General features: G+C 38.9%; 1 protein-coding gene across 3 annotated transcripts in view; it reads right to left on the reverse strand.

The window, feature by feature from the left end:
• NPHP1 (nephrocystin 1) overlaps positions 1 to 20,459 on the reverse strand; it is a 55,539-nt gene that overhangs the window by 13,013 nt on the left and 22,067 nt on the right. For 2 of the 3 annotated variants that reach the window (XM_036924124.2, XM_036924123.2), the window contains exons 12-16: positions 8,994 to 9,068; positions 7,139 to 7,249; positions 5,971 to 6,053; positions 4,010 to 4,086; positions 3,027 to 3,126 (exon numbers count right to left, since the gene is read on the reverse strand). In XM_036924124.2, the coding sequence (XP_036780019.2) occupies positions 3,027 to 3,126; positions 4,010 to 4,086; positions 5,971 to 6,053; positions 7,139 to 7,249; positions 8,994 to 9,068 (446 nt within the window). The remainder of the gene's footprint in view (positions 1 to 3,026; positions 3,127 to 4,009; positions 4,087 to 5,970; positions 6,054 to 7,138; positions 7,250 to 8,993; positions 9,069 to 20,459) is intronic. The other variant, XM_036924125.2, reaches the window with a different exon arrangement.

Genomic DNA, 20,459 nt, shown 5'->3' on the forward strand with positions numbered 1-20,459 from the left:
TTGGCTCCCTCTTTTGTCTCATGCTGAGGGGGTCAACATGATCACAGCTGTTTCCACAAAAGGGAACCCACAGCAGGATTCTGGTGCTGTTGGGTAAAGGAGATAGATGAGTCTACATGGATTCATTCACATTTTCACAGGTCTTCTAACAGCCAAAGGGCACACACACGTAAGACTGCTGGCTGGTGAAAGGGGAGTATTAAGCCAACTAGCAAGGACGCTGGGTAAAAGTGGACACTGATGCAGCTCTAACTGGGCCTCCTGCCCAGGGCCCTGCCTGCACTGTTGTACATCCCTGGGTATATCGGAAGGAGCCTCTGTCCTTTCTTCTTTAAGCAGAGAAGTTTGGCTAAACAAAGGTGAAATTTTCAAGCAAGGGAGAGTAGGGCTAGAGGTGGGGCTAGAGGTGGGACTTACTTTAGAAGGAGAGGAGGGCTGTTGGTACCAACTGTTTGCCTCCCTCTCCCATCCAGTGAAGGGGGCAGGTCAGGGGATGAGAGGCGCCAGGAACGGATCAGCGCGGCCGCAGTCTTCACCTCCAGGTACACAGGCTTGGAGCAGTTATGACCCAAAGCACCCCTGCGGGTGCCCAAGGCCTCACTCCAGGGCCCCACACCAGGGCCCACGGCTCTGCAGTTAAGCCTGGGGCCTCTGGCTTCATCAGGCCCGTGGCCTGGGCTCTGTGAGAGGCCCTGAGCTGGGGCTGCACCAGCGGGTTGCTCCAACCCACACTTGACACTACTGGGAGTACATATTTCCAGATGATACAAAGTGGAGTGGCAATTCCAAGACAGTGGCCAGGTCCCTCTCTGGGCTCTGGGACACACCAAGACAAGCCAGGGGGAAGCTAGACGACAGGCGCAGAGCAGAGCTCCTGGGAAACACACTTTTACACCAGCAGGAAGATCTCTATTTTGAAATTATTTAACAAACATTTTGGGTGTCTACTATGTGCTGTAACCAAACAAGTGCCTCAGTTTCTGACTATCTGACCTCTGCCCCACCCACTCAGATTTGATCTCTAGATTGTGAAAAATATCTGCAAACCAGTGTTTGGGGCCAAAGACACATTATTAAGAGCTGTACCTAAAGGACATGCTTGGGAGTGATTTGGGACTCCTGGAGGCTAGTCAGCGAGATGAGTGGTGGGAGGCTGAGAAGCAGGAAGAATGAAGCCAAACAGGATTTTGGCTTTCTTTGACAAAGACTGCTACTGTGCTTTTTTTTTTTTAATCTTGAAAAATAACAATTTTCTAAGGAAATATTGACCAGGAAAGGGAATTTGCAGGCTCTATGAACATCCAGGGAGAAAAAAGCCAAGAGAATGAATAACTATTACTATTAATGGTTGCTGAAAGATTTCACTGCTAATACTATTTTATTAGATAAAAGAACAAGGGATATTAAATCACAAGCATGACTTAGAATGAGAAAAGCAACCGCTGAGAGCAATGTGCCAAGCCTTCATTTATTACCCTACTACCTGATAATCTGCAAGCAAGGTGCAGGTCACAGTGAGACAGTTCAACTGCGTCAGTCCCTGCCTGCTTCCCCCTCTTGTCCACTGTGTGCCCTCTCGGGACAGTTCCTCTCTGACACATCTTCACATCCTCTCCAATCCTTTAAAGCCTACTTCAAATACCCCCCAGTCTGATCAGCTACATAGCACAGTTTCATTTGAACAAATTATATGACATATAGTACCATCTACATATTTGCATTTATTTATGCATGTAACAATAATTTTGTAAATAATTATAGCTAACTCTTAACTGTGTTTTACAGTGTGTCATGCTCTATAACTACAAGGCTAAGAGTTTTATATGCTTTCTTTTCATTAAACTTCATTGCAGCTTTAAGAGGGTGATATTATTATTATTATTATTATTATGCCCATTTTAAACATGTGGACATTGTGACCCTGAGCAAGCTGGTTAAATGACTTGTCCAAGAGATTACTGAGTTAGAAATTGATAGAACTGGGATTCTACTCATGCAAAAGCTCCCTGAAGAAACTGCAAATTAAAACCACCATGTGACACTCCCTTAATAAAATGGCCAAACAGAAAAAACTGATTATAGCTAGTGTTGTCAAAAATATAGAGCAATTGGAACTTTCATATATTGCTGGTAAAAGAGTAAAATGGCATAGTCATTTTGGAAAACAGTTTGGCAGTTTCTTATAAAGTTAAAAAAATACCAGACGACCCAGTGATCCCATTTGTACCCACAAAAAATGGACACCCACAAAGATCTCATGTGCAAATATTTAGAGCAGCTTTATTCATAACTGCCCAAACTTGGAACAACTCAGATGCCCCTCAACTAGTGAGTGTATAAACACATTCCAGTATATCCATCAAATGGAATACTATTTAGAACAAAAAAGAACAAACTGCTAACACATGCAGCACACATGACTCTCTAATGCATTATGCTGAGTGAAAGAAGCCAGATACAAAAGGTAGGTACTGCATGAATTCTATCTGCATGACATTCTGGAGAAGGGATAAACTGTTGGGAAAAAAACTCAAAAGAGTTGTTGCCTGAGGCTGAAGCCGGGGAGCTGACTGTAAAGGGAAGAGAGAGCTGTTCAAAGTGGTGGAAATAAGGTCTATCTTGATTGTGGAGGTAGTCACATGACTGTATACATTTGTCAAGACTCAAAGAACTGTAAGCCAAAAAGAGTAAATTTTTTTGCATGTAGATTACACCTCAACAAACTTGACATTAATATAAAGTTCCCTGAAGATAGGATCACGGATGGTAAGCCCCTTTTAGTCAAAAGTTTTCATAATATTTCTGACTAAATCTATCAGTCAAGCTAAACTAGTAAGCAGTAGAGTAAGCTAATTTGAACCTCATTACTTCCCTATTTCTCTCCTGATCTTTGCCAGATGAATGAATGAGGAATAAAATAACTCACAAAAGATTACAAAACAGGGGAAGAAGCCAGAAGCAGAGATGGTTCACAGATGCTGAGTGACCTCAGGTTCACTGGACAGGTAAAAGCGGGCACCACCAACCTTAGTATGTTTCTTGATCCTCTGTTCAAAGATCTCAGTTTCACTAAAAGTTGAGGCTGCCTTCTCATTATCATAATCTGCTGGAAAACACTCCCATGTGCTTTAAAAAAAAAGTCAAAAAGCTAAGTACTTGGGACAGTGAGCATTTTTTTATAATAAAACAATCTCTTTATAATTTTTTTAAAGCAGGAAAAGCAGGAGTCACTCACACATGCTAAATGAGCTGATAGAGACATAAAGTCAGACATTAATGCCTATTGACTTTCCTAAGGGCACCAAATTGGGCCGTGAAGCTGCCACTCCACCAAGTGCTTTGACAGCATCAACCTTACCAATTAGGAAGGAAAACAGGGAGTTGAGAAAGCACATCTGACTCCAGGAAGAGCCGGCTGCTCACTTCCCAGACCCTAGACACATCCTGCTACAAGAAGGAACCACTGGCACAGCAGCGGCGTGTGCCCTAAGCCATGGGCAAGGGCAGGGACTAAGGGGAAAGGAGAGCTTCAGAGCTGTCAGGCTCTGTGCTCCGTGAGGCAAGGACCGTATCTGTCTTAACCCCATTTTCCCATCATCTAGCACAGTGCCTGATCAGTGAAGATATTAAAAGATGCTCAATATTTTTGGAAGGCAAAGTGGCAAGTTTATCACAATTTGAAATGTTGACACCCTTTAACCTAGCAATAGGCGACCTCTGAATCAGTCTACTGGATTAATCCTGTGGTGGTCACGGTATCAGCCTAGAGAGCAGTGAAAAGGAACCAAGGCAGTGTCCTCAGGCTTCCTGATTCCCTACCTTAGAGTCCATATGTACCAAGAAAATAAACACTTAGATAACAATGATCAGACTTTAATCTCAAATGACATATTTTACAAAATGTGAATTCATGGGAAAAACGTTATGCTTACTGGAATATACAATCTTCTCATGCACTTTCTGTTTGTTTACTTGTAAAGGGAAGGAAGGCAACACATAAGAGCTGTACCTCTTCTGGATACTGCAGGGTCCACTTCCACACCTTTCTCATAAGGGGTGCCACCATTCAAGAGGAGTTCATAAGTTCTACAGAGACCAATACACATGATGATATAGATTAAGGACATTTTGAAACACTGGAGCCAGTAGTGGAATTATTTTTAACACATACATTCCCAGTCATTTTACTTTTGTGTCATTGGTAAATGAGAATGAAAGCTGATTCCTCCATGAGGTTTTATCTCAGTAAGTAAAGTCTCTTTCTCAACTGTGAAATGCAGAAAATACATTTTTCCATATTAAAATGAGAAAGATTAACTGATATCATTAAAGTGTTTTGATTTTAATGACTTGTGTTAATGAGTTTATTACTGATATATTTTTTAATATATTTTTCAAATGTTTTGAATAATCTGAAATACAGCTATTATGAATTTACACTATTTTTAAAATATAAATAATATGTAGATTGTTATAAAAAGTTTGAATGGCATAGAAAAGTTAAGTAAAAAAATGAATACTCCCTCCCTATCCCATCTCTCCTTAGTTTCTTGCCCTATCCTTTTCTATGAAAATGCAAAGAAATATTTATATACACAGTAAATCTCAAAACTAACACATGTTTTCTTTTAAAGTTCCATGCTATCCAAGTGTTGAAAGTAGAAGGTAAAAAGGTCACCTCTTTACCAGTTTTGCTAGAGGCAAGCTCTGGGAACTGTTTACATAGACCCACCCACATACGCACACACATACAGTTTTTCATGAACAGAAGTGTAATTACCATATATATACTATTCTGCAACTTGCTTTTTTCATATAGTAATATACATTGGAAAGGTTTCTGTGTCAATACATATGTTTCCACCTCATTAAAAAATAGCTATGACTCCACTTTTGGAGAGATGGAGCAGACATACTTTTCCCTCTTACTGGGTACAACTTAAAAACCCTGAACATATTTAAAAAACAAGGAAACCCCAAAGCACAAGAAGCCTGGGCTTCTACATCCCTGGGAGAGGTGGGGGAATGAGGTGCCCCTCCTTCCTCCTATGGGGTAGCATCAGAGGACAAGTGGAGATAGGACTTTCACCTTGGCCCTGTGTGAGGATGCCACACCACCCCTGGGATCTAAGGTGACGTCACAGAAGGCAGGGAACATTCTCTGAATTAATCCTCACAATAACCCTCTGAGGTACGAACTATTTTAATCTCCCATTTTAAAAATGGGGGCAACTGAGGCTTGGAGACATTAAGGAACCTGCTTAGAGTTATACAGACAGAGCCAAGACTAGAGCCTAGAATCTGAGAATTCCAAAACAAACAATATCATTAACCACCATCCTGCTGACTGCCTGTTTGTAGCGCTTCTGTGAATTTCTTATTTATATTCTAGACTTAGATGTGTATGAGTGTGCGCCCACTTAAAAATTTGGATGGTCATCTTCTTATTCATGTTTGAAACCTTTTTATGGTAGGGATAATAATCTTCTATTATGTATATATTGCAAATATTTGCTACCAGTCTGCTTTTGGGCCTTAAACTGGTTTACAGTGGCTTCCACTATGATTTCAAAGTATCACCTATAGAAGAAAGGTGGAGTCACAGAAGACCCAGGGACCCAGACTTAGCTTTCCCACTCTTTGGAGAGAATTAGGCTCTGTTTTAGCACTGTGACATGTGCTAATACCACAGAAAATTACTGAAAGAATATTCTCAGCAGACAGCTTGTGTGAACACCTTTTAAAATACCTATTCTATATGTGGCAGTTCTTCCTCCCTAGGATGAGACTGTGCATGTTGTTTTCATATTCCACCCCTTTAAAGAATATTAAAATCAACATTAAAAGCTCTCTCCCACAAGTCATTTAAATGCTAGAACATACACTCTGGTGCAAACCTGAGGTAACCAGACTCTAAAAAATGAATCTCCACAAAAATACTCATCTGGAAGGAATATATAGCTGGCTTACTTTGCTGGGATAGGAATTCCACTGGCATCAAAAAGTTTAAGAAACACCCAGCCACAGCTTAATTCTCCTCTTTCACCGGTTGACTAGGGAATAAAAAGGTATATGAAACTTAATGTCTAAACCAGTTGAATTTATAAACACATACCAAGTCCTTTTAAAAGAGAAAGTTAGTATTCACCTTTAGAACTAAACGATTCTTCACAAGAAAATCAAGCTCAACAGTGGCACCCCATTTTGTTTGTGGGCTGGAGTAAAGGTGGTATAGAATGTGACAACCCCGTCCTGTCAGTTGCTCTGAGAATCCCCCAACCTGGTGATGTGGCAACCGCTGCTATTGTTTCCTAAGTGATATGTTTTGTGGAATCATTTCAAACCACACCAGTTCTACATGGGATTAAGAAGCTTTGTGCCAATGAAAGATGGACTACACGAATGAAATACTTCAAGGGTCTTCTTGCTCAGAACTTTTCCTCCACTGTCAATTGCCAAAGGCCACTGGAGCTTGCCTGGGCGACCTGCTCCCCTCTCCTGTCCTACCCACTCAGAACACAAATGGATGAGTTTGCCTTAAAGAAATTAAAGAAGAGTGTAATATCATTAATGTAATAACAACTGGTTCTCTGGGTTACCTTGAGGACAAGGATACTCACTACACCCATCCAGGTACTATTAAAATGTGGAGACAGTTAATTACTGTCACAGACCCATACCCACTGGCTCAATAGTTTATATTAGATAAGTTAACTCAGGTTTCTGGTGTTTCCTTTATAAAAATTACCCCTCTAACGGGTCCCTTAAATAGAACCCTCAGCCACAGGGTTGAGTGTACTCTGTCCACTAGGACACAGGTAAACCATGTTGGAGGGCCACTCAGCACCTTTTATCACTTTCTGCAAGTCCCGTCCTTTTCAAATACTCATTCTTTCAAAGCACTGGAGTTCAATCAAGCCTTAAATATAAAAATATAAAATTGGTTTTATATTTTATTTTAAATGCTACCAAAAAAACAGCAGTATATATAAATGTAGAATCACTGCCATTCTCATTCAAGAGACTAAAATTCATTACAAAGAAAAACCTCAATCATTTTACTTAAGTACAGACTTTTACAAAAACAACTTCCCTTTGAACTGAAACATTAGAAAGTTTTATCTTTCACTTGACATACATTGCGAATGTAAGAAATTCCAAGTTCAAATAATATTCCAAGATCTGGAGATGAAGAGTTAGACCTGATAAAACAATCACCATCAAGCAAGCATGGCAGGATGCCAGTAACCTGAAACAAAAAAAAGAACTAAAGTTACTAAGAAAAGTAAAAAATGGGAGGGAGGTTTTCAGCTCTCTTCATCTGTAAATGGTTTATACCTTTGCATCATAATTAAGGTCTTTTAAAGGAACATAAGAAGATGGGTTGGACTCGTCTATACCAATAATTCTGAATATAACACTTTAACTTTTGTGTGACAGAGAAATAACCTTTCCCCTTAGAAGTAGAGTAGAGGCTTAGAGTAGAGGCTAATGTGAGAAAGCACTGTACCTGGTCCCAGAGGTGTCACAGAAACAGTTTGCATATACAGTAACATATTTATATTAACCATTGCTCTTTGTAAACAGAATTAAAATTAAAGACTTCATGCGCACATTTGCTTGGCTTTCCTGAAGCTTGCCTGCTAAATTTCCCCTTCCCTCTCCCTGACATCCACATCCCTCTTTTTTTACCTGTAAAATCCTACCCATCCTTCAAGGTCTATTTTCTCTTCTGTAAAACCTTCCCTGAGCTTAAAGACAAGGGTTAACTTCACCTGTCTCTGTGCTTCTATAGCACTTGGGGCCCCATACGCATTACATCCTGCCTTGGTGACAGTAATCAACAGTACGCAACCCACTGGGCCACCAAGGACAGAAGAGGCAACGCACAAGGACCCACACCATAGTGCCTGGTGCACGGTTAGAGCTCCATAAAGAGAGGCTATGGCTATACATGTATATGTTTCTTCTCTACTAATCTGTAGTTCCCACAATACCTAGGAAGAACACCTCACACCTGACACAGAGGCTTAATTTCACCCAACAAGATGACATTTTCTTATTATTCATCCTTCCAAGCAGTTCATCTTTATATCTGGGGAGACATTAGCAAATCTACCCTAAACACTTCCCATGCACCTAGATGCAATGTCAGAATTGTTCAGTGTTGTGTCACAAGAGAAGCAGTGGTGCTCAGGACACCAAAATGGACTTGAGGGAACTGTGCTCTAGACATGGGTGGAGGCGTGCACACACACGAGGTGGCTGGTCCACTGCACACCCCATGCGCTTTCACTGACCCTCTCTCTTGTTTGAAGATCTTTTGGTGCAGTAAGAGGATGGCTCCTGAAGGGCCCTAGGGTGCAGTGACACAGGAGTCAGCTGTGCGGGCAAGTAAGTGCTAAAGTCATGTCACTCTGGAGGCAGAGAAAAAGTAAAGTAAAATCAACTATAGATGATTAAAGTCATGAAGAGAACATAAAGCCATCTTCCTCTTCACTGGCATCTAGGTAAAATCACTCAGGGGTCTGAAACCACTGGACCTCATGCCAGTCTTTCTGTTCCGATCTTGACAGCACCAGGCTATTAATGTACCAGTTTCCTAGGCGTCATCCTTCATTTTATCTGAAGAAAGCACAGCTCTTATTAGCACAGTTAGAGATTTCATTTTTGAAAAACACTTCCTAAATTAATCCTTTTGTTTTCATTTTTCATCAGAGGGCATTTCCTAGAATTGAACCCTGAAATCCATTGAGTGAGATGATTCATAGGAATTACAACTTTGGTGAGTCAGAAGCATGAGTCATTTTTATAAGTCCTACAAGAACATTAAATAATCTAAAGATTCAAATCTGGCCCCATATAGTCTGTGCTAAACCTAAATATATTATTTCAGAGATACACTTGGACAGCCTCGCCTTAGAACTTAATTGTGTAACACTTAACAGGTAAAGAACTTCATGTTTCATTCCTTCACACAGCAGCTTCCTTACCTGGGGAGAAAAGGTCCATGTTTTGGGTTGTTTAGGTTGCCATGTGGCTCTGACTGTATGAACGTTGCTCAGAACCTGAAATGAGATTCTCCCATTTGAAATCATGTTGTGGAAAGCTCCCTGAGCTATCAGCACTTCCAGGCCCCAGCAAGTTAACAGTTAAGTGAGGAGCAGAAGGAGAGGGGGAGCTTTCACGTCTTACTTTGTGCCACTCTGTAACATTTTTTCTTTTTACATCAAGTACATACCTAATTTCAAAACGATTAACAAACAAGTTTTATAGCAGTTACTTTGAAAGCACTGATAAAATGAACTCAGAATCAGACCTTGGTGCTTGTAGTACATTATTTTAAATGAAATACTTCATTTCTGAGATAGGTTTACCAGACAAGAAAGTGAAATTTCAGGCACAAATGACCTTTTAAGAAATGGGCCCTATAAGAGCATTTGTGTGTAGTCCATTACCCTGCCACTAAGACAGACATGCAGATAATATTAGTAGCGCAGACACATGCTTAACAGTTTTCTTTAAGATCTCTAGGCCCATAAATTATACTCTTCTTGCAATTGAAAATCTTATAAAATGCTTCACAAGAAGTTAATCCCACAACACACATAAAGCAGTGAAATACACAAGGAGCAAAACTGTGACGAGGAGTTCAGATTCTGTAAAGTTATGGCCAAACCAACATCATCCAAAGGAAGAGGTAAGAAACCATTTTTACTTTAGACACAAATATGTCCACACAGCACTTCTAGAACTAAGCTTTGAGAATATTTAGAAATTAACCCAAACCTGTCATGTTAGGTCAAATTCCCTTCGCTGCCCTCTGGGTCCCTAGTGGTAGGCAACTAGGAGTACCTTCTGGGCAGCCGCGCTGTTTTTCACATGGAAAAACTCATTTCCTTTAACAACTAGTACATTTGAATTTATTTAAACTCTTTCTAAGATAATAATACTCTCAGCCTGGACTCTTGGAGTACAAACTCCTTTCGATTATTACCTGCTATTTAATCTAAGACTGCTTTTTATTTATTTGAAAGTCTTTCTTGGTTTTTCAAGAAGTGGTAACTGCTCTTAATGTCCCAGAAGTTCTTGGCAATCATCAAAATTGAGATCTCATATTATCTCTGCTTTTATCTTTTCAACTTGGAGAATCTTGACTTTGACAAGTAACTTCTGCTTGATAATTTTACATCTTTCTTGATTTATAGACTCTGGGGGCTAAAAAGGATTTAATCTAAACATCTCATTATACATATGAGAAAATTGCACCTATGGAGATAAATGATGGGCTCAGAATCATTCTGTCTTCTGCACATAACCAGGACACAAGGGGTGAAGTAATCAAGGATTCGAAAAGTTTATAGAGATCTTTCTACTTACCAGACCACATTAAGAATGCATAAGGACATCTGCTCAATATGGCACACTAGATTTACACTTCAACAAAGCTGCTGCTCCAAACATAAAGCAGGTTAGTGAAAACACAGAGTAGGATTCAAAAGTAAGATGAATATTTTAATGGACTATAAATAGAACAGGAAAGCAAAGGAGGATTAGAGTAAAACCAGGTGTCTCCTGAGCTCTGAATCTAGTAGTAGGATGTGTTGGCAAAGAGTTGGATTTGTATGTTACAGGCTAATGGTACCCAATACATGATAGAGGAACAGAAACAGCCTTGCTGCTTGAAGACAGGAGGATGAAAAAAAATGGTGTCCAACCTTCCTCCTCATTGTAAGTGGTGAGCTGAAGCAGGTAGGACAAAGATGGAGCCATGACACCAGATCGGAGCCAAGTCAACAAACAGATGGGCCTTGTAGTGAATCAGTGACATCCCTGACATCACCTTGGATCAAACCTCTAAACTCTGTAAAGTCTAGCTCTAGACAAAGGTTTGGTAGGAGATGAAACTGGGTAGCAGCCACAACACTATTAGATAGTAGGGGGAAGAGAGTAATATTATCAACCACATGTAATGTGTCTTTAAAGATTGAAGAAGAAATCAAATCCTAATAACAGAAGAAACAAACCTGAGCATAGAAATTAATAAAATATGTGTATATGAAATTAAATATTGTTTTAAAAAAAGCCAAATTTGATTGCATAAAAATAAAGCCTTCTAGACAACAATAATAAGATGGGAGCAGGGTATTCAGCTGGTTGCTAAAGCGCATTGGCATCTTTGGTGTGTTAAAGAGGAAGATAGAATTATTTTAGATTTATGAGAATAATTTATACCTAAATAGGTATGTTAAAAATTTAAAGGTAACAAATAATGGAAATATATTCTATAGATTCCAAGCCAATAGTAGGAAAAAAGTGGAATGCAGACAACAGTATTTCAACAAACAGCTGAGAGAAACAAAAGCAGCAAAAAAAAAAAAGGTGATAAAGAAAATAAACATGCACACACATACAAATGGGGGAAATAAGTCCAAATGTATGGGTAATTATAATAAATGAGGCTTATCTAATATTATTTATTCAATCCAGATTTGGACAATACAAAAAGAAAATTATAAGCCTATTTCACTCATGAATAGAAATGTAAAATCGCAAATAGGTATTAGTGAATCTAATTAAGCAATATTTTGCTTTTAAACAAAATAAAAATATATAATCAAGAAGAGATTATTTCAGAAATATTAAGGTTGTTTCACTATCAGAAAATTATTGTGGAACACCACATCAACAAATTAAAGGGGAAAAAATCTTAGGACCATCTCAATAGATACAGAAAAGAATGTGCTAAAATTCAACATTCACTTGTAATAATCTTGGAGCAGAAGAAAACCTAAGTGTCTATCAAAACTTGCAACTATCATCTCAATAGTGAACCTTTAGAAGCAATCACATTTAAATTAGGAAGAAGACAAGGCCATCTCTCCTGGCAGTGCTTGCCAAAACAGTAAGACAAAGAAAAGACATGTGGTATAGAAATGGGAGAGATGAAACAGTATTTTTTGCAATACAACTATATACATAAAAAAAAATCTAAGAGGCTTTATATAAAAGGTCTGAATACAAAAAATACTACATTCAAGAAGTATTAGAAATAATAGGCAATTTCAGTAAAGTTTTGGGATATAAGATCAACTTCCAAAGAGTAACTTTCTATTTATCGATCATAACCAATCAGAAAATAAAAGAGGAAAAAGATTCCAATGCATTATACCTACCAGAGCTAGCTAATTTCAGGAAATAATGTGGTGTGGGGAGAGTACACCGAGAAATTAAATGATAATATGAAGATCTGAATAGACATATCCCCAAGAACTATAGTATCCAATTCAGTAGTCACTGGACACATGCAGCTATCTAAATTTCACTTTAAATCACTTGAATAAAATTTTAGTTCTTCAGTCATAGTAGCCATGCTTCAGGTGCTCAACAGCCACGTGGGGAGAGTGGCTACCATAGTGGACAGCACAGAGGTAGGATATTCCCATTACCCCAACAGTTCTACTGACAGTGCTACTCTAGACTGTGAGACATCCCATGTGACAACTGACCCAGGTTCTCCAACAAGTCAGGGGCACAGAAATTAAAAGGCAGGAGAAGGGGGACTTCTAGATTAAAAGAGATGTAAGACACATGCCAACCAAATGCAACATGTATGGATCCTGACTTCAACACAACAACTACAAAAAGAAATCCTTGAAGCAACAGGAAAAGCTGAATATGGACTGGGTATGAAATGAAAACATGGACTCATTCTTAATATTGCAGGATGGGATAATGGTCCCTATGTAAGAAAATGTTGATACTTGAATACAAAGTACAAATATCAATGCATATATAGAAGAGTGAAATGAAATGTCAAAGTTTTCATTACAACCCTTATATAAAAAACAAAGAAAACATTGGGGCTACATTAACCTGTTCAGCAAAATCTTGAAAATTATACCTTTTTTCTCTACTTCTGTGAATGTTTGAAAAGTTTCATGATAAAAATTTGATTCTGAAATAAAAAAGGTCAAGGGCAGACTAGAAATAATCATGTTAGTCTATTGTCAATGTGAATTCATGTCTTACTACCTTTTAGAGTCATGATTTCAGAAGTGTCACGCAGTAATATTCATGATGTAGTGACCCAGTGCTGTCCAGCAGGACTCCCATAAAACCTCCTACGCTGATGGGTGTGCTCTGTGTGCTGTCTGATGTGGCAGCTGTCAGCTGCATATGGCAACTGAGCACTTGAAATGTAGTTAGTGACATCCAAGAACTGAATTTTAAATTTTATTTAATCTTAATTAAGTTTTAAATTAATAGTAATTTAATACTATTTTAAATTTAATTTAAATAACTTACAGTTGCTATAAATAACAGTAGTGACTATAAAGTAGCTGGTGGCTACTGCATTTCAGTTTGGTTCAATTTGCAATAAATATGAGTGCACATTTATTTAAAAATGAATTTTAAAAAACTAAGGTATGTATGTTTAAATTGAACAAAAGTCTTTTATGGAGAAAATTATGAAACCTTACGATAAAATAAAAATGATGATGAGAATAAATGGATAGATCATACTATATATTAAAGGGCTATAAAGACTTAATACTATAAAGATTCTAGTAAAATCAATCTATAAATTCAATACAATTTTACTAAAAATTCCAAAAGGTTTTTCAAGTAATTTAACAAGCAGATACTAAAAATCATGTGGAAGAGCAAAAATATGTAGATAAGTTAAGAATAAAGAAAGCAAACCGAGGGGACCTTCCATATTATAAAGCCATAGTGATTTAGACCGCATTGGTCCAGGGAAAAACAGATACACCAACTGACCAGAACAGAGAGACCAGACCAGATCACACACAGATGATCATTTGTCTCATGACAAATAAACATATACAAATAAGTATGTGCAATAATATTCAATGAAAGACTATGTAAAAATGTTTCTCAACTGAATAATGGGTAAATAGACTGTGACATATTCATACAATGGAATACCATTCAACAGTTAAAAAGAACGACCAAGAGCAAAATCCATCAACTTGGATAAATCTCAAAAACGTAATGTTCAGGAGAAAAAGTTAATTGCAGAAAGATACATGGATATTATACTATTTTATGAAACATGGGAATATTAAAAAATAGGCTATATAAAATTAATAAATCAAAATTTAGGATAGTGATTTACCTATATGGGAGAAAGGAGAGGAATAGGATGGGGGAGTGCTTCAATCATATTTGCAGCATTTATTTTTAAATTAATAGATTTATTTTTTAAGATAACACTTTTTTATGAACTTTTAAAATTTTTGTTTAGATTTCTAGAAAAATTAGGCAGAAAGTACTTATTTTTATTTTTCAAAAAGTCAGATGTACTATATATATATATATATATACACACACACACACTTCCAATTGTAAAATAAATAAGTAACCGGGATGTAATGTATAGCATAAGGAATATAGTCAAAATATTGTAACAACTTGGTATGGTGATAGCTGGTACCTAGAATTATCATGTATATAAATGTTGAATCACTGTGTTGTACACCTGAAACTAATGTAATACTGTGTGTCAACTACCCTTCAATAAAAAATAATTATCTAAAAAAAAAAAGTCAGATGTACATACTGCAAACTAGAAGTGTTCAATAGAACTAGGTGATAAAGCCATAGGTATCTGTTATGCTATTCCCTGGATGTTTCTGTACATTTGAAATAGTTCATAATTTTGAAAACTTTGCTAATTCCAGTAAAAATCACATTGGGCTATAAAACAGACATAAAAGGAAAAAAGTTGGAAAACTGTAATGTTCCAAAACAACAAAGCATCTATATGTGAGATATGGCTTACCTTCTATTTCTCTTATTATTAGCTATTAGTTGATATATCATTTCCTAATGAGTACGAGTTTTCAATTAATTTATAAAAGGGTGAAACATACAACAGTGGTTAATTATGAAACGTGCCAAACATATCAGACAGGTTAAAAGAAACAGTGAACTCCTATATGCATATCACCTAGATTCTACTAGTAGTATTTTACTACCCATTCTTTATCATATATATCATCTATCAGCTCACCTTATGTTTTGATGCATTGCCAGCTTGCAGACATTAGTAAACTTCTCCCTAAATACATTAGCATGCATGTCATTAACTAGAGTTGCTTGCTTACAGCTCTTCTGGATGTAAAATTTAATGTAATGACATTTACAAACTTTACTTTTATTCTATATATAACCTCCAGCATGGAGAGAGGAAAATGGACTGGCTCGCCATCATAGGCCCTGAGGAATGACACAGTGAGTGCCGTCAAGGGAGGCCCCCATGAGGAGCCTAAACTTACATCGGGCCCCAAAGTCAGGAAGCATACTTTCCCCCAGGATCATGAATAGAGGCCAGGTGGGAAACCTGGACTTCCATTCCCACCGGGGGTAGTGAGGCCGCACTCACCTTCCCCTGCCATCATCGTGCCAGACGTCTGCCAAAACAGAGGCTAAATAAGATCCAGAGACCCATAACACCCAAAATATCCAGGATACAAAAAAAAACACTCATCACACCAAGAACCAGGAGAATCTCAACTTGAATGAGAAAAGACAATCAACAGACACCGATACTGAGATGACACAGATGTTGGAATTATCTGACAAGCATTTTAAACCAGACTCCTAAAAATGCTTCAGTAAGCACCATGGACATGCTTAAATCAAATTTAAAATGTAGAAAGAAATACAAAGTTTCAAGAAAGGAATCACAACAAAGACGTGGAAGATACAAAGAGCCTGTTGGAAATTCTAAAACAGAAAAATACAATAATCAAGATACACACACACCCCCCTCACTGGATAGACTAAACTGCAGAATAGAAAAGAGAGTGAGAACCAGTGAACTTAAAGATAGGAAAACAGAAACCTCGCAATCTGAATAACTGAGATAAAAGAGATGAGACAGAATGAACAGAGCCCCAGGAACTTTTGGGATTTTAACGAAGGATTTCACATCCATGCCATGAGAGTCCCAGAGGAGAGTTTGGAGCTGGGAAAGTATTCAAGAAAACAATGGTGGAGATGCCACCCAAGTTGGCAAAAGACAAAAACCTACAGTTGAAGAAGCTGAGCACACCCACACAGGGTAAGCCCAGTGAATTCACGCCAAAGGGCAGCATCAACTTCTAAAAACTAAACACGAATCTCTTGACAGCAGTGAGGGAGGAATAACACCTAGATTTACTGACGGGGAAAATCAATCCCAATGACAGTAGATTTCTCATCAGAGTGCTAAAGGCCAGAAAGAAGTGGCACAGTTTTTGTCAAGTGTTGAAAGAAAGTAGTAGCCACCCAGAATTCTCTACCTAGGGAAAATATGCTTCAGGAATGCAGGGGAAGCAAAGACATTCTCAGATGAAGAAAAACTAAGAGAATCTGTAGCCAGCAGGCCTACCCTTAAAGAATGGCTAAAGGAAGTTATGCAAACAGAAAGGATATGATAAAAGAAGGAATCTTTGAACATCAGGAAGGAAGGAAAGAAGAACAATGAAAAGAGTAAAAATAGGGCAATACGATAGGTTTTCTCTTGAGTTTCCTAAATTATGCTTGATGGTTGAAGTAAAAGTTATAACACTGTATGATGTGGTTCTTGATGTATGTAGAGTTTTGGTAGTAATAGTTTTTCATTTATAACTAGTCTTAGATTTATTAAAGAAGCACTCTTAAGTAAACAGTATCAGCATTTGTATAACTATTAAATATGTTCTGGAACTCTCGATTGGAAATTTGGCATATATTACTTACATAAACTAACTTCTATTATTTTTATGTAAAATAACTTCTGTTATTTTGATACGTTATTCAAAATAAAGTTCCAATCTTTTTTTTATGTTCTCATATACAAGAATAGGGAGAGGTCTAGGAAAACGTATCAAACCAGATCTAAGGAAAAGACAATTCATCCCTTCTTGGTCGCTGATGACACCTACTGGTGCATGTGTGGTACTGGTTTTGTGCAGCGTACACAGAAGCGAGGGAGGATCCCTCCAACACAAGCTCATTCCTTCACTCCCAGTTCAGAGGAAGAAAGGCACTTTCCCCCTGCTGGCAATGGAAGCACGCTCGGCTCCCTTGCCTCCCTTAGAGAGCAGCAGCAGCTGTTCTTTTAAGGCACTAACCAGATGTTCCCTTGACACACTGCTCTGAGGTGCTGATCAAGTAACCTCTTCCTGGTGCGTATCCTGTTATTAAAAGGCATAGAAGCTGTTTCCAGACAAAGCTGTGAAGCAGTTTACCCAAACTCTCCCAGGTCATGCCCCCAGTAAGACTCTGAATAAAATATATTTCCTTAAAAAAACAGTTTACACCGAGAGAATAAAGCTAAACCAACCAACTCCTCTAACCTGATCAGCTATTGGTGTTCCCTACGTCACTGAATGTCACCAACATGCACCCACATGTGGAAGTCAGACACTTGGTGCATACCTGACACCCCGCTCTCCCCCACCCTCCATATCCAGTCTGTCACTCAGTGGGGTTGGTTTTCACCTCCTTAGTATCCCTCTAGCCATAGCTCTCCCCTGCAGCCCACTTCCCTGCTCTAAGTTATCACCATCTCATCTAGTCACATTTACTATGTTCTATGTACTGTTCTAAGTGCTTCACTGACATTCACTCATTTAATCCTCACATCAACCCTAAGAGACATATACCAGATGAGAAAGCAGAGAGACAAGGTCATGTAATTTGGTCCGCGTCTCACACCTGGCTGGTGGAGCCATGGTTGATTTTAGGCAAACTGGCTGCAGGTTTTGTTACCTTGAGGGGGACACTTGCTGCCCTTTGACCACCACATTGTGCTATAGCCCCCAAATGGTCTACTCATGCCCCTTCTGGCTCCCTCACCCATCTCCAGAGAGGGGCCAGAGATCTTCCCAAAACATAAATCTAAATTGCATCACTTCCTCCAGTGACTTTCCCTATTTTAGGATAAAAACAAAACTCCCTGCATCATGGCTTACAGCATCTAGTGCTGCATTCCTGGCTTCCTGACGTCTCCCCTTTCATCCCATCCTGCTTGCTCTTGCTCTCTGCACTCAGACGCCCTGGCCTCCCATTTCCTGAGTCCTTTCCCCCCAAGGCCTTTGACTGTGCTAGTGCCTCAGCCAGGCACACCCTTCCCTTTTCTCTTTGCCTTGTTAAGGCCTATTCACCGCTGAGATCTCAACTCAACCACCCTTCCTCAGGAGGAAACTAAGACAATCCATTTGAGAATTCTTTCCTACTTTATCCAGTGCTATGAATTAAAACTATAAATCTCCATGTAAGTACTGTTTAAGCTGTATCTCACAAACAAATCAATTTTTAAAGTCATTCAAATTCTTTATTTGGTACTGGGTAAAAAGTATTCTCTGGGGAGGGGCAGAAGATGGTGGCGTGAGTAGAGCAGCGGAAATCTCCTCCCAAAACCACATATATCTATGAAAATATAACAAAGACAACCCTTCCTAGAATAAAGACCAGAGGACACAGGACAATATCCAGACCACATCCGCACCTGAGAGAACCCAGCGCCTCGCGAAGGGGGAATTTACCCTAAGAATGCAGCAATCAAGTATGAGAAAGATCAGTGCACCCCTATGTTTATCGCAGCACTATTTACAATAGCCAAGAATTGGAAGCAACCTAAATGTCCATCGATAGATGAATGGATAAAGAAGATGTGGTACATATACACAATGGAATACTACTCAGCCATAAGAAAAGGGCAAATCCAACCATTTGCAGCAACATGGATGGAGCTGGAGGGTATTATGCTCAGTGAAACAAGCCAAGCGGAGAAAGAGAAATACCAAATGATTTCACTTATCTATGGAATATAAGAACAAAGGAAAAACTGAAGGAACAAAACAGCAGCAGAATCACAGAACTCAAGAATGGACTAACAGGTACCAAAGGGAAAGGGACTGGGGAGGATGGGTGAGTAGGGAGGGATAAGGGGGGGAGAAGTAGGGGGGTATTAAGATTAGCATGCATGGGGGGTAGGAGAAAAGGGAGGGCTGTACAACACAGAGAAGGCAAGTAGTGATTCTACAACATTTTGCTATGCTGATGGACAGTGACTGTAAAGGGGTTTATAGGGGGGACCTGGTATAGGGGAGAGCCTAGTAAACATAATATTCGTCATGTAAGTGTAGATTAGTGATCCCCCCCCAAAAAAAAAAAAGGGCAGTTCCTGTGTGGTAACCTCCAATGAGTTCTACACAAGAGTATAAAGGGCATATAAAAGTGTAGGCAAAGGGTCTGTTTGTGTTTATATAGAGGATCAAAGCCTAATTGGGCTACCCCGAAAATGAACTAAGATACGATATGAAAAAGAACTTCCAACATCAGCACTCTCTGGAAGACTCACGCCAGAAGATCATCATCAAAAAACCCCAACAAAGATCCACGCACTGCTACAGGTGTAGATGCACTCATCCCACCACTTCCTGGACTTGCCATGGGAATGAGGAAGGAGATATCTAAGCTGGCCTGTGCATACAGTAAAACAACAAATTTGACTGGATCTATACTGTTGGAACTCAATCAAGAATTAGGAGAAGTGCAAATTGTAGCGCTCCAAAATCTTACAACTACAGACTATTTACTGTTAAAAGAACATATGGGATGTGAACAGTCCCCAGGAATGGGTTGTTTTAATTTGTCTGATTTCTCTCAGACTGTTCAAGTTCAGTTGGATAATATCCACCATATCATAGATAAGTTTTCACAAATGCCTAAGGTGCCTAACTGGTTTTCTTGGTTTCACTGGCGATGGCTGGTAATTACAGGTATGCTTTGGTTATGTAACTATACTCCTATTATGTTAATGTGTGTGTGCAATTTAAGTAGTAGCTTAAAACCTATACATGCTGAAGTTACTCTACAAGAAGATATGTCAAAGAAATAATCAATCTTCCCATGTTTTCTTCCGCCTGCTACTTCTATAGCTTTTCTTCTTCCTTCCTAATTACAACCCTTAAATAGAATACGTGCCTCATATCAAATTTACCGAGTATCATAATTCTTCTAAGTGGTAAAGACACCTCAAGACAAATGCTGGGCATAGAAGCTACAGGGCATAAATATGCAAAGAAATAAAAAGCTAACCATTTCAAACAATAAGGCTTCTCTCTCACTTACCAACTTTACATTTCCCTGTATGGCCCCGTAAGATGACTGGTTAGCCAGAGACGGGTAAGATTCCTCAAGGGAGGAACAACCTAAGACAGGCACAGTCGCAGGGGGGCCATCAGGTGAGAAATTGGGGATCAAGAGAGGTGAGGCTTACAACCTCACCCTCCCTGTTCTGAGAGAAATCTTCTGCATACGTGGATGTTTTATTGCCCTTGTCTAGCTTGGATTAACACATAGTCTACAGGCACACACCTGATCATCTACATTTGCTCTCTTACAACACTAAACTATGTTTTCTACCTTTATCTTGTATCTACCTACCACTTCAGCAT

The sequence above is a fragment of the Manis pentadactyla genome, chromosome 2 (genome assembly GCF_030020395.1).
Source record: "Manis pentadactyla isolate mManPen7 chromosome 2, mManPen7.hap1, whole genome shotgun sequence".
Taxonomy (NCBI): domain Eukaryota; kingdom Metazoa; phylum Chordata; class Mammalia; order Pholidota; family Manidae; genus Manis; species Manis pentadactyla.